The 14,107-nt window shown below is 42.2% G+C and overlaps 2 protein-coding genes across 8 annotated transcripts in view; one reads left to right on the forward strand and one right to left on the reverse strand.

Annotated features, from left to right (window-relative positions):
* Positions 1–14,107, reverse strand: part of FAM114A1 (family with sequence similarity 114 member A1) — a 56,916-nt gene that overhangs the window by 42,077 nt on the left and 732 nt on the right. For 4 of the 7 annotated variants that reach the window (XM_079989727.1, XM_079989729.1, XM_079989725.1 and 1 more), the window contains exon 2: positions 11,857–11,925. In XM_079989727.1, coding sequence (XP_079845853.1) covers positions 11,857–11,925 — 69 coding nt within the window. Of the gene's footprint in view, positions 1–11,856; positions 11,926–13,906; positions 13,984–14,107 lie in introns of those variants that run through there. The other 3 variants (XM_079989726.1, XM_079989731.1, XM_079989730.1) reach the window with 3 other exon arrangements.
* LOC307223559 (toll-like receptor 1) lies at positions 1,927–6,924 on the forward strand. The gene is made up of 2 exons (XM_079989678.1): positions 1,927–2,340; positions 3,288–6,924. Exon 2 carries the CDS (start codon positions 3,352–3,354, stop codon positions 5,734–5,736), a length of 2,385 nt encoding a protein of 794 aa, XP_079845804.1. The 5' UTR covers positions 1,927–2,340; positions 3,288–3,351; the 3' UTR covers positions 5,737–6,924.

A 14,107-nucleotide genomic window follows, 5' to 3' on the forward strand; every position in this document is an offset into this window, starting at 1 on the left:
ACAAAATGAAGGTAATAAGCAATTAACAAAGCGAATACTATATACTGGACACCAGATGGGTGTGAGCCCCTCCTTCCACTGAGAGATAGTTAAAAGAGAAAAAGCAGAATGGAGTTTTTAGGATTGCAGTTGCCTGGGTTGTGAGCTAGAGAGAAAAAGTGCCAGTCTGTTAAACACAGCAAGCTAAGCAGAGGGTCAAAGAGCCACATTTTATTTCTTTTTGAATCCAAGACTGCAGCAATGCGAGGAACAAGACCCTCTTGGAGTGTAATGCTTTGAACCCGCCAATCATAGGGTCAGGTTGTATAGATGTATAAATATCCCATGTATCATAAAGACACCCCAGTCTCCGTTGTGCCTCATTTTCAAAGGAAACGCAAAACACCTGGATCCCTGGAATCTCACACTGGGGTGAGATTGGGGTGATTTATAACAGTACCAAAACCTTAACCCAGCAGCAAATTGGCAGCCAATGGAAATCCCTCAAACAAGATGTTGCATGCTGGAGGTGGTTTACTCCCCCAAGCAACTTAGCCACCAGGTGCTGCTCTAGCTGCAGCCTCCAGACCAACCTCAAAGGTACATTGAGTGCATGCTGGTAATCCAGCCTTGAAGTTACCAGTGCTGTGAACAAGCTATACCAATCCAGAAATGGCTGTAGCTTTTTTTATCTGCCAAAACTGGCAAAAGGCATTCCTGGCACTCCACAGGAGATGCAGTCTTTATATCTAGAGGGCATCAGGTTGGCAAAGGTTGCTGTTCAATCTCTCCCACTCTTATCCATGACCCAGTCTCCATCACTCTTATCACCACTGCCACCTGCAACATCTGTGGGGATGGGGTTATCTCTCATGGAAGCACCTCAAACAACAAGGAAGGAGTAGACCATTCTTTGAGCCAGACTGATTCCTGCTCTTAAGGAGCTTCGGATGTTTCTCAAAAGCAAGAATGAACGCAGCCTTCTCAGTAAGTAGCATATTTCAAAATAAACAAAAGGGTGTTTAAAAAGAACTGCTATGAATTGAAACCGGGAATGCCATTTGAACAGGCAACACTATCTTTTCCTTAACATGCGCGGGCGGCAGGGGGAACTCCCGGATGGTATATTGACCAGGAATGTCCAAAGTCTGTTTCAGGGGCCTAATGCAGCTCTCTGGTTGGTTTAATCTGGCCCCTGTGGCAGTTTATTTCCTGGGGTAAAATCCTAAAAAAACCTCAGCAACTTCAATCCTAAAAACAGCTCAACAACTTTGGGGTAAAATAATTTTAAAAAGCTCAACGTCAATCCTAAAAAAAGGTTAACAACATTGGTTGGCCCTTTGGTCGGCCCTCACAGCCCTTCACTTCATCAAATATGGCCCTCTTTGAAAAAAGTTTGGACACCACTGGATCAGAGCGGAGGAAAAAATTAATATGGGGAGGTGACAACAGCAACCAACTCAGTAGAGAGCTAGTGACAGATAGTGCAAAAGCAATAGCAGTTGTATTTTAATAGGAAGAAATAAGATTAAATAAAGTAAAAATGGATGGCTAATTGGTGAAAGAGAGAATGGAAAATTACAGTATATTAAGATAAATTATTAGGATAAAAATAAAGATGAAGGATTTGCTGAAATATCTATTTGAACTAGAAAACAAAGAGGGGAGGTGTGAGGTCAAGGAAATAAGTCATAGAAAGAAATTATGTAAAGGTTTAACTTGTTTTCTTTTTTCTGTTTTGATTGTATGTATTTTCTAATTATTTCCCCCCCCCCCTTTTTATCTGTTTTTTTTTGCTTGCTTTTTTGCATTTTTTCTTGGAAATGTCTTGTTTTTTTTGTATTGTGTTTTCTGTTTTTTTTTGTAATGTTTTAAAACCTGAATAAATATTATTCAAAACAACAACAACAACAAAAAACGAAACCCAAAACCTCTCAAGGCCCCCAGTCACTGAGCTTGCGCGCTGCTCTGCGCTTTCTTTCTCCCTTCTCTGACGGAAAGCGGGGGTGGAGGTGTGGGGAGGCGATGGGGTCAGACAAGTGCAGAGTGGGCGGGGCTCTTTTTCTAGCTCCCTCCCCAACAAATCTGAAGCAGGCAGACTTCACAGCAGCAGCAACAAGCGAGTTGCGGTAGCTGAGGTTCCGCACGCGTGCGCTTCAGCGGCCAGAAGTGAACTCCGTCTCGACTGTTTCCCACGGTGAACAAAGCCGGCAGTGAGAGCAAAAGACCACCGTGGTGGAGGGTGGTGCTGTTTTCTTTGCATCACGTGCCTTCCCTTCTTGAGTGCCCTGCGATCCTGTGCAGCGCCCCTCTACTCGGATGCAAGCCCCCTCGAACTCAATGGGACTTACTCCCAAGTAGGTGAGTCTGGATTGCTGCCTTAGTTTCACTTCCCTTTTCCCCACCACCCGGAAGAGAGGGGCTCGTTCAGCTTTTGTTTCTGTTGCTGGAACTGACGAAAACATCAAGTTCCCTCAACATAACTTGTCAGATGCCATAAACTTGAATCATAACTTGAACATGCCAAGTTCCTTCGACAGTGCAGTGTACGCAAAAGTAAGTCTACTTGTTTTCAATACATACATAATTTTATTTGTACGTACTTCACCTATCCACAGTTCAGACCATGATCAAGGCGGCTTACCACATTAAAAAATACATAACCACAACAGTAGTCATAACAGTAGTGTACTCAAAAGTAGTCATAAACAAGAAATGAAACATTAAAAAATACAAAACCAAACTGAACATTTTCCACATATATCACAACCAAAGCTAAAATAAAGATACAAAAAACCAACAGCAATGCTGTCCTTGAGGGACATCAAGGCTTCAAAGGAGTCACAGAATCATAGAACTGTTGAGTTGGAAGGGACCACAAGGGTCATCTAGTCCAACCCCCTGAAACGCAGGAATCTTGCGCCCACGACTATGAGATTAAGAGTCTCATGCTCTATCCAAGTCAAATTTTCCCATCTCCTCTTTCTCATCCCCTAGGCACCCATACCAGGGTAGTGTGTTACCCCAGTCCTATAGGCAATGCACATCCATTTAGTCACACATTTGCTATGGGAATAGAAAAGACACCCCTTCACACCTAAATATCAAAACTTCATTGTAATCAGAATATGTTTCTTCAGAACATGTGTCTGCTTGTGTGTGCATGCACATACATCTTCATGGTTCTCATCAACTAAAACAAATAGGAAATAAGAGTCCAAGGCATCCAGGAATTATAGCTGCTATAATTCATTTTTAACTTCTTGATGTGATTTCATTAACATGCTGCTGCATTTCTCCTCCTACAGGCCTGTGGGCAATGCGGAGTGATGAAAGTCACCAGTAAAAACATTTAAAGTATCTTCATGCACTATGGTAGATGAAAGAAGTTCAGTCACCAACCATTTCCTTAGTGCCTTCCTCCTTGCAATAATCTTCTGGAATAACATCCAGTGTTCTGTGGGGAAAGGATTGATTATGGACTTTTCCAACAGATTTCTAGTTAAAGTACCTAAGAACCTTCCAGCACAAATGACAGTGTTGGATTTGTCATATAACAGTATCTCTGAACTTCAGATTTCAGATTTCAGTTCTTCTTCTAAGCTCCAGGTACTAATTCTTTCTCATAATCTCATTGGAAAGCTTAACTTCAGTGTCTTCCAGTACAATGAAGACTTAGAACATCTAGATCTATCCTATAACAAATTGCAAAGTCTTTCTTGTCATCCTGTTACAAGTCTCAGGCATCTAGATCTCTCTTACAATAACTATGTAGACATGCCCACATGCCTGGAATTTAGCAAAATGTTGAAGCTGGAATATCTTGGCCTCAGTGCTAGAAGAATTCAGAAATCAGATTTCAGTGTTCTTGCTCATTTACAACTGGAAACTCTGTTCTTGGGCCTAGAAGACCTCTCTGAATATATCCATGGAAATCTTCCAGTGTTCAATACAAGGAGCCTTCAGATTATATTCCCACCAAACAATGATTATCAAGTATTGCCAGATCTAGAAATCAATGTAACAGAAAGTTTAGAGCTGTCAAATATCCAAGAAGCACAAGTCAATGACTTAAGAACTTTCCTGCTGAAACTTAACAAAAACTCAACATTACTAAACTTAACACTGAACAATATACAATGTGACTGGGAAGACTTCATTGAAATTCTTCAGACTGTATGGGAATCAACCATTGAATATTTTGTTATAGCCAATGCATCACAGTTGGAAGCTCCAAATTCAATAGAGTTTAAGTATACAAAAACTTCACTCAAAGCTTTGACAATTAAGCAGACTACATTGACTACGTTTCGTTCTGATGCAAAATATCTGTTGGAATTGTTTTCGGAGATGAACCTTACAGCCTTGACCATTTCTGATGCAGGTTTGATACACATGCTTTGCCCTTCAAACTCCAGTCATTTTACTTACTTATGTTTTTCAAATAACAGTTTTACAGACACCGTTTTTCAAAATTGCAAGCACTTAACGTTCCTTGAAAAGCTCATTTTAAAAAGTAATCAGTTCAAAAAACTTGTCAGAGTAAGTTTAATGACCAGTCACATGGCATCTTTGAAATATTTGGATATGAGCCTGAATTTATTGCAATATGAAGACCATGAGAATAAGTGTGACTGGGGTAAAAATCTGGTTGAATTAGATTTGTCATTTAATAAGTTGTCTGAATCAGTCTTTCGATGTCTGCCAGTCAATATTCAAATGATTGATCTTCAAAACAACCAGATTTCAAGCATTTCCAAAGAGATTATAGAGCTGAATGCTTTAGAAGAAATAAATTTGGCATCCAATAAACTAACTAGTCTGCCTGGATGTGGTCAGTTTAGAAATCTGAGGTTTCTGAATATAGAAATGAACTCTGTTGTCTCACCATCTTCTGAATTCTATCAGACATGTCAAGGCATCAAACAGCTAAAAGCAGGACACAATCCATTCACGTGTACCTGTGAATTAAGACAGTTCATCAATCTTCAAAAGCAAGGATCTATGGAGTTGGTTGGTTGGCCTGACGCTTATGTCTGTGAGTACCCAGACTACTTAAGGGGGACCCTTTTAAAGGACTTTCATGTCTCTGAAGTTGTTTGCAATGTGAGTCTTCTGATTACGATAGTTATAATTGTTACCGTGGTCTTAGTAGCCACTGTTTCCTTCCTCTGCATCCGTTTTGACGTTCCATGGTATTTGAAGATGATGTGGAAGTGGACTCAAGCAAAACACAGGATTCGGAAGAGTAATCCTGAAGACCTGCTCCCCAACATAGAGTTCCATGCTTTTATCTCCTATAGTGAGCATGATTCTGAGTGGGTGAAAAACGTATTGATTCCAAACTTGGAGAAGGAGGATGGCTCCATACGGATCTGCCAGCACGAGAGGAACTTTGTTGCAGGCAAGAGCATTGTGGAGAATATTATAGACTGCATTGAGAAAAGTTACAAGTCAATCTTTGTGTTGTCTCCTTACTTTGTGCAGAGCGAATGGTGTCATTATGAGCTCTACTTTGCCCATCACAAGTTATTCAGTGAAAATGCCGACAGTTTAATCCTGATTGTGCTGGAACCAATCCCTGCATACGTCATTCCTACCAGGTACCACAAACTGAAAGCTCTCATGGCCAAGAGAACGTACTTGGAGTGGCCAAAGGAGAAAAGCAAGCATGGACTTTTCTGGTCTAATCTTCGGGCAGCCATTTACGTTAAACTGTCCAGCAACGAAGAAGAGAGAGCATTTTCACTTAGTTAAATTTATATTAAAATAATCATATGCAGATTTCATTATATCAGTAACGTTCATGTTGTATGGCATGGGTAGGCAAACTAAGGCCTGGGGGCCGGATGCGACCCAATTGCCTTCTAAATCCGGCTCGTGGACGGTCCAGGAATCAGTGTGTAGAATGTGCCCTTTTATTTAAAATGCATCTCGGGGTTATTTGTGGGGCCTGCCTGGTGTTTTTACATGAGTAGAATGTATGCTTTTATTTAAAACACATCTCTGGGTTATTTGTGGGGTATAGGAATTCGTTCATTTTCCCCACCCCCCAATATAGTCCGGCCCCCCATAAGGTCTGAGGGACAGTGGACTGGCCCCCTGCTGAAAAAGTTTGCTGACCCCTGTTGTATGGCTGAATATTCATGTTAAGCTTCCAAATAGTGAAGAAGTTGTTTAGAGTTGTAGCTTTAAAGTCAGTTTTCATTGAGCTGAATTTATATAAAAATAAACAGATCTGCAGGCATGAGAGGAAACTTTGTGCACCCACGTATTGTTGAAAATATCAGAGACTTTTTTGTGAATAGTTATTCTTTGTGCTGTCTTCCAATTTTGTGCATAGTGAATGCCTATCAAAAAGAATTTACTGAAAACACTCATTTTGTTAGAACGTATCCCTGCATATATAATTCCTGCCAGGTATCACATAATAAAAGCGGACATTGCAAAGGGAGCCCACTTAGACCAAGCAAGCGAGAATAGGAACCATAGACTTCCATTGGTACATATTAAGACAGGAATTCATATTAAGCTTGCTGTATTTATGCTTTCATAGTTATTATACCTATAATAACCTTAATATAGCCTAGCTGTAGGAAACCAGCTATTTTGGAAAATATGAAGGTGTCATATAATGGTCAGAGTATTCGTCTATCTACTCCAGTATTGTCTACTCTGACAGCCTTTGGCTCTCCAGGGTCCCAGGCAGATACTCTTTCCTATTATCCACTGCTTGATCCTTTTAGCTGGCAATGCCAGGGACTGATTCTGGGGCTTTCTGCAGGCAAAATATTTATTTATTTAATGCATTTCTATATTACTCTTCCATTAAAAATCTTCATACCATTTTACAATCACCAATAAAATCTCATAAATAAATAAAAGGCAGCACTAAAAACAACCACAGCAGGCTAAAAGCCTGGTAAACTTTAAGTCTTTACCATTGCACTTAAACTCATTTGAGTACACTTACGCATTCTCAGCTACCTTTTGGAAAATTGTTGCAAAGGGATGGCAAGACTCCCCCTCCAAAGTGGAATACTCCATCCCTGTTGGGGCATGGGAGACATACTTCCAATCCCTTTACACAAAAAACATCTACAGGCTCAGTCCCTATCTCTTAAGTGATACCAGGGCTGAGTGGCCCCCGGTGTCAACTGAAGAAGCCCGCAGGCTTATTCAGTCTGTTAAACCTGGCAAAGCTCCTGGTGGCAGACAATATCTCCCCTGAACTCCTCAAGGCCAATGCTGAATGGTGGGCCCCAGTGCTTGCTGCCGTTTACCAGCATAGATCAATCGGCTACCATCCCAGAGGATTGGGGACTAGCAATCATCTTCCCAATATACAAGAAAGGGAGCAGGTTTGACCCTCCTAATTACAGACCAATTAGTCTCCTAAGCATTATTAGTAAACTCTGTGCTGCCCACTTATGTAATAAACTTGAGGATTGGATGGAGCGAGAATATGTCCTTTCAGAAGCACAAGCTGGTTTCAGGGCAAACCAATCAACTTTAGACCAAGGCCTAGTATATCTTGCGGAAAAATATACCTCAAGAAAAGGAGGATCCCTCTATGCAGCTTTCATAGACTTCAAATCTGCCTTTGATTTAATATCACAAGATAGGCTTTGGGAAAAACTAAGTGCCTCAAACATAGACAGACGTCTACTGTGTCTCATCCACAGCTTGTATGAAAACATTCAGGTCCAGGTTAGGTGTGACCGACAGGGCCATTTATCTAAGGAAATACAAACCTACCATTGTGTTAAACAAGGCTGCGTCCTTGCTCCCATTTTATTCAACTTCTATATTAACTCCTTAGTAGGAAACATGGAGAAAGAAAATGCCCACCCCCCTAAATTGGCAGGTACGCCCCTCCCGGTTCTCTTGTACGCAGAAGACACAGTTCTAATTTCCTTCTCCTGTGTGGGCCTAAAAAAAATTTAAGATCTCTCACAGCCTATTGCAAAGTCGAACAATTAACAATCAACTACACTAAATCCAAAGTCATGGTGTTCTCTAAAAAAGAATGAGACACAAATGGAGAATTGATAATTGAACAGGTATGGTATCCTCTTTTAAATACTTGGGCATAACCTTTCAGGAAAAGGGGTCGTAGCATTACCAGGTTAAAAATACTATTGCAAATACCCAAGTCTCTACCAAAGCCCTTATAAGGTATTTCTATGGAAAAGGGGGCCAATATATTCCGGCAGCCTCTCAGGTCTTTGTTACAAAAGTATTAACACAGCTGACGTACGGCTCCCAGATTATGCAGCTTCCTAAATATTGGTCCCTTAGAATCCTTCCAAACTAAGTGTCAGGGAAATGCCATCGGAGCCAAGGGTGGAGGTACGGCTCCCCAATGACGCCGGAGAGGGAACCAGCAAGGAGAGAGGGAGAGCTTCCTCTGGGGAAGGAAATCAGCGTGACACCAGGAAGAAAGGGGAGGCTGAGAGGGCTTCGGAGGGAGGGCTCCGAGACTCTTCCACCAGCGGGGAGAGCACAGGACCTCCGCTGGGCATGCCCACTCTGCGCAGAAAGCTTCCGCGCAGGGAGGCTGGGCGGAAACTTGGTGTCAAAGAACTTTTATGTTGGAAGAAGTTCAGAAAACGCCCACCGACGGATTCTGCCAGTGATTAAGACAGCCACGTTGTAAGGGCTGTCCAGCCAGGGAAAAGTTTAGCCAGACAACCCAGCCTGGAGCAGTTGCGGCTTACGCACAAGCAACCCCAATTCCCATTACACTAAGTTTTATCACTGCGTGTTAGGGATCCCTTCTTGCGTGTCTAACATAGCTGTCCGCTTGGAGGTTGGGCAAATCTCTGTCAGCGCTCAGATATGGACCCTGAAGATCCATTATTGGTTAAAACTTATTTTTTCCCCTGTCGAGTTGGCACCTGTAATCCTTTTGGATTCCTACCAATCCAAATGGAAAGCTACACTGCACGAAAAGTGAAGAGGCTTGAGGTTTTCCCCACAGGGATAGCTGTAGGTTATGAGAAAGCTAGAACAATAATCCGCCAATGAATTTGGGATGTGGAACTACAATGCCATGTGAGTGAGATGAATAAACACCCAGCAATAAAAGACAACACCTCAGCAATATATCTGCCCAAATTACAAATATCTAAATACAGACGTAGGCCTAGGAATGACAGGACAAATGGATGAGTCTATACTAAATACTTTTAAAGGACTATTCAGTTAAACCTAATATATATTTTTCTGCACCACTCCCTGAGCAGTATTACTTTTCCATGGCAGCTTTATCCTCAAGCTAAGTTTCTTTGTGAGGAAATGTTATTGAAACTAAGGCTCTGTACATACCATGCATTTTAAACACCCCCCACCAAACATGGGAACTGTAGATCACCCCTCACAGAGCTACAAATTCCAGCACCCTTAACAAACTAGTTTCCAAGATTCCCCCCCCCCATGAGGGGGCGGGTGGCTGCATTAGGGAGCAGATAAACTCCTAAAGGAATGTGGGTAATCTTTAAAGTAGCATCAGTTCCCTCCAAAGCAAACAACACCCACAGGGAACCCCATGCCCCACACCCAACTGCAAAAAAAATCCCCTTTAGGTTTCTTTTTCATTTTCCAGCTGTGTTCCATTATTTTCAAATTAATTTCTCTCTCACCCACCCGTCACACATAGACAGAGTTAAACTTTGTTTAGAGTGTGTCCAGTAGATACAGTAGTACCTCTGGTTAAGAACTTAATTTGTTCCAGAGGTCCGTTCTTAGCCTGAAACTGTTCTTAACCTGAAGCACCACTTTAGCTAATGGGGCCTCGCGCTGCCGGAGCACAATTTCTGTTCTCATCCTGAAGCAAAATTCTTACCCCGAGGTACTATTTCTGGGTTAGTGGAGTCTGTAACCTGAAGCGTATGTAACCCGAGGTACCACTGTACTTATTTTTATTTAAGCAAATTCTGAACTGGGGCTGAACTGCATGTGATGTCATGAAATCCAAAGTCATGGTGTTCTCTAAAAAAGAATGAGACACAAATGGAGAATTGATAATTGAACAGGTATGGTATCCTCTTTTAAATACTTGGGCATAACCTTTCAGGAAAAGGGGTCGTAGCATTACCAGGTTAAAAATACTATTGCAAATACCCAAGTCTCTACCAAAGCCCTTATAAGGTATTTCTATGGAAAAGGGGGCCAATATATTCCGGCAGCCTCTCAGGTCTTTGTTACAAAAGTATTAACACAGCTGACGTACGGCTCCCAGATTATGCAGCTTCCTAAATATTGGTCCCTTAGAATCCTTCCAAACTAAGTGTCAGGGAACTGCCATCGGAGCCAAGGGTGGAGGTACGGCTCCCCAATGACGCCGGAGAGGGAACCAGCAAGGAGAGAGGGAGAGCTTCCGCTGGGGAAGGAAATCAGCGTGACACCAGGAAGAAAGGGGAGGCTGAGAGGGCTTCGGAGGGAGGGCTCCGAGACTCTTCCACCAGCGGGGAGAGCACAGGACCTCCGCTGGGCATGCCCACTCTGCGCAGAAAGCTTCCGCGCAGGAAGGCTAGGCGGAAACTTGGTGTCAAAGAACTTTTATGTTGGAAGAAGTTCAGAAAACGCCCACCGACGGATTCTGCCAGTGATTAAGACAGCCACGTTGTAAGGGCTGTCCAGCCAGGGAAAAGTTTAGCCAGACAACCCAGCCTGGAGCAGTTGCGGCTTACGCACAAGCAACCCCAATTCCCATTACACTAAGTTTTATCACTGCGTGTTAGGGATCCCTTCTTGCGTGTCTAACATAGCTGTCCGCTTGGAGGTTGGGCAAATCTCTGTCAGCGCTCAGATATGGACCCTGAAGATCCATTATTGGTTAAAACTTATTTTTCCCCCTGTCGAGTTGGCACCTGTAATCCTTTTGGATTCCTACCAATCCAAATGGAAAGCTACACTGCACGAAAAGTGAAGAGGCTTGAGGTTTTCCCCACAGGGATAGCTGTAGGTTATGAGAAAGCTAGAGCAATAATCCGCCAATGAATTTGGGATGTGGAACTACAATGCCGTGTGAGTGAGATGAATAAACACCCAGCAATAAAAGACAACACCTCAGCAATATATCTGTCCAAATTACAAATATCTAAATACAGACGGTTGTTTACCCTCACCAGGTTCAATGTGCTGCCATCTGCCTTATTGCAGGACAGATTCAAGGGCAAACCATATACGGAATGAGTCTGCCCCTGTGGCTTGATGGAGGTAGAAACTGTCTCTCATGTATTGTTACGCTGCCGTTTCTCCTGGGATATACGCTCAGTATTTATCACCCATTATACAAAAATCTCCAAATGGGTCCGAACTTCAATGTCTAAAACTCCTGGTAGAGGACAAGGATCCAGAGATCACGCTAAGGGTGGCCCAATTCTGTGTGACTGCCATAAAACTTAGGGAACAAGCTGTACAGTGGATGCTCGTTCGCAACCCGCAGCATTTGCAACCCACAGCGGTGCATTTGTGCACGTGCAGGTTGTGTTTCGGCGCTTCTGCGCATGCACAAAGCGTGATTTAGCGCTTCTGCGCATGCACGACCGCTGAAACCTGGAAGTAACCTGTTCCGGTACTTCTGGGTTTCGGCGGTCTGTAACCCGAAAATACGTAACCTGAAGCGTCTGTAACCCGAGGTATGACTGTACTACCAAAATGATTAAGGTTATAAATAACAATTTTAGGTTATATTTTAGTGATTAAGATTTAACTTATATATTTTAAACTGCTGCTATATCTGTATTGTCCCTGTTATACCCAGTTGCAATTCAATGTATCCCTATCGTGCTTTATGATTTTCCTGATATTGTAAGTGAGCCAGAACTGGTCTGTGACCGTAATAATAAATTCATTTATTGACTCATTCACTTACGCATGTTCGTTGCCTTGTTTTATATTCTGAGATGTTGCAGTGTATAGTTCTGGTTGCCACATGACCTGGGGAAGAAAAAGATTACTTGGAAAAAGCAGTCATATGAGCATAGGTCTAGAAACTGTTTTATACATTGCTGACCTATGAAAGTAATACACCCAAGCCTTATTTCCTACACCAAACCTTTCTTGAATGAGAGCCAGTGCATATTATTTTGTATAATTCCTATTTTGAATATAAGAATGTCCGAAAGTAATGGACAAGCAGTATAATTTATACAGTAGGTTGGGAAGCCAGACGAAAGAATGACGAGAACCTGCTCGCCATCCGTAAATAATCAGTCTCACGCCAAGATGGGTTGAAGAAGTTTGGCCGCAGCTCTCTCTAGAAGCTGCTGGAGCACAGCCTTTATTGTGTGTCCACGAAAAGATACAAATTCAAGGAGAGAACTTTGCCTCAGTCAGCAGATAAAAGACAATACAATGCATTAGTCTCATGTTCTCACACCAGACCATGTATTTGATCATGCTATGCTACGTGAACCAATCATCGGATGGCATGAGCTGTCCACGCGTTGATCATGCTCCAAGCAATGCTTTCTGCTATGAAATCATCCTTGCAATAATAAACTTTTGCCCATGCTCTTATGGACAAATGACCATATTCCCACAAAAGAACCCAGGTCATAATCCTGTTTTCACAAGTCTGTGAGATAATAGTTCCTTGCTCAAGACCAGGGGTGTGGAACTTGTGGCTCTTTTGACATTGCTGGGCTCCAACTGCCTTTTGTTCCAGCCAGCACGACCAATGGTTAGGGACCGACAGGAGTTGTAGTCCAATAACATCCAGGGGATTACAAGTTGCCCATCTCTGTGGCATGGCTAAGTAGAGATTTTGACCCTTCTCTTCCTGACCTGAACCCAACACTTTACTATATTTGGTTGCTGAAATTTGTTTTTTAATAAGCCAGATTGGCTAGTAGTGATGATCCACACTTTACCATCCTGTATGTTTGTGGCATGTAGCCAAACTTTTGCAATGTACTCTGTGCTTTCCACTGTATTGGGGAGGGAGCTTTCAGCCCCTTTCATCTATATTACTTTACATTTTGGACATCCCTTTCTGAAGTACACACTAGGAATCATATTATTGAAGTCAGCGGGTAAATGGCTTATAAATGTTTGTAGGGGCTGCCTGCCAGTAAAATAATGTTTAGCTGATTAGTCATAGGAGTAATAGAAGGAAGAGTGAAATAATAATACTATTTTATTAACACTTCAAAACACTTCCCATGCTTAAGAACTGGTGCCTGAATTCCCCCCCTTCTTTCTGCCAGTGGCTTCTCCTTTTGTGTCTTATTGGGTTATGGTTAAAGAAGAGAGCTTAACCATCATCTCAGGTTTGGATCATTAACTTCTCATTGCTTTCAATCAGAAAAATGTAAGCAAGTATGTTCACTCGGATGTAAGCTCCTTACTGTCCTGGGAACTGTAGTTTGGTATGGGAATTGAAATTGTAGTTCTTTGAGGAGTAAAAACACTTCTCCCAGGTTTGTTTGTTTGTTTTTTGGGGGGGATGTGCTTTAAATGTGAAGTATGTACATGTTTAGGCTTGCAGCCATGACTGTGATTCAATGTTCCCATATAGGGGTCCAAGTTGGTGTGTACAGTATATAGTTTGTTTAGCCAAAGCGGAATTACAAATTCGTATTTATTGCTGTGAGGTCCACAAATAAGCAGCAGCACTCCACTCAGCAGCTTAGGATGGTTTTTTGCTCTCCATAAAATCACCAGGCAACCCTACATCGGGAGATTTTTAATGTCTAATATTTTACAATTTTTTATGTGCTGGGGGAAACCCAGCCGAATGGGCAGGGTATAAATAAAAAATATTATTACTATTATTATTAGACAAAATCAATTTGAGTGCAGCTGTTGCTGTTTTGGATTTTATTGCGGTAATTTTTTTTTGGACTGGCATTTTTTGCCTTTCTTTGTTTGCCTTGCACACAATTATCACCAATTATCCAGACAACCAAGCCCCTGCCTACTTGCTTTCCAGGTTTCTTTGGGTTTTGTAACTGGGCTCACCATGAACACGAAGCGCATCTTGGGCAGGAACAAAACATGCTCCCAACTGCCCAAAACCAAACCTAGGACTGAGGTGCTTTTGCTTCAAAGAGCACTTCCTCTAAAAGCCAAAAAACACACCCCATGACTTATTCCTTGTAACTGAAGTGGGGGGAAC

The sequence above is a fragment of the Podarcis cretensis genome, assembly GCF_951804945.1.
Source record: "Podarcis cretensis genome assembly, chromosome: 9".
Taxonomy (NCBI): domain Eukaryota; kingdom Metazoa; phylum Chordata; class Lepidosauria; order Squamata; family Lacertidae; genus Podarcis; species Podarcis cretensis.

Coding starts and splice junctions, on each gene's coding strand:
- LOC307223559 (XM_079989678.1), top strand. CDS start 3,352: ATGGTAGATGAAAGAAGTTCAGTCACCAACCATTTCCTTAGTGCCTTC.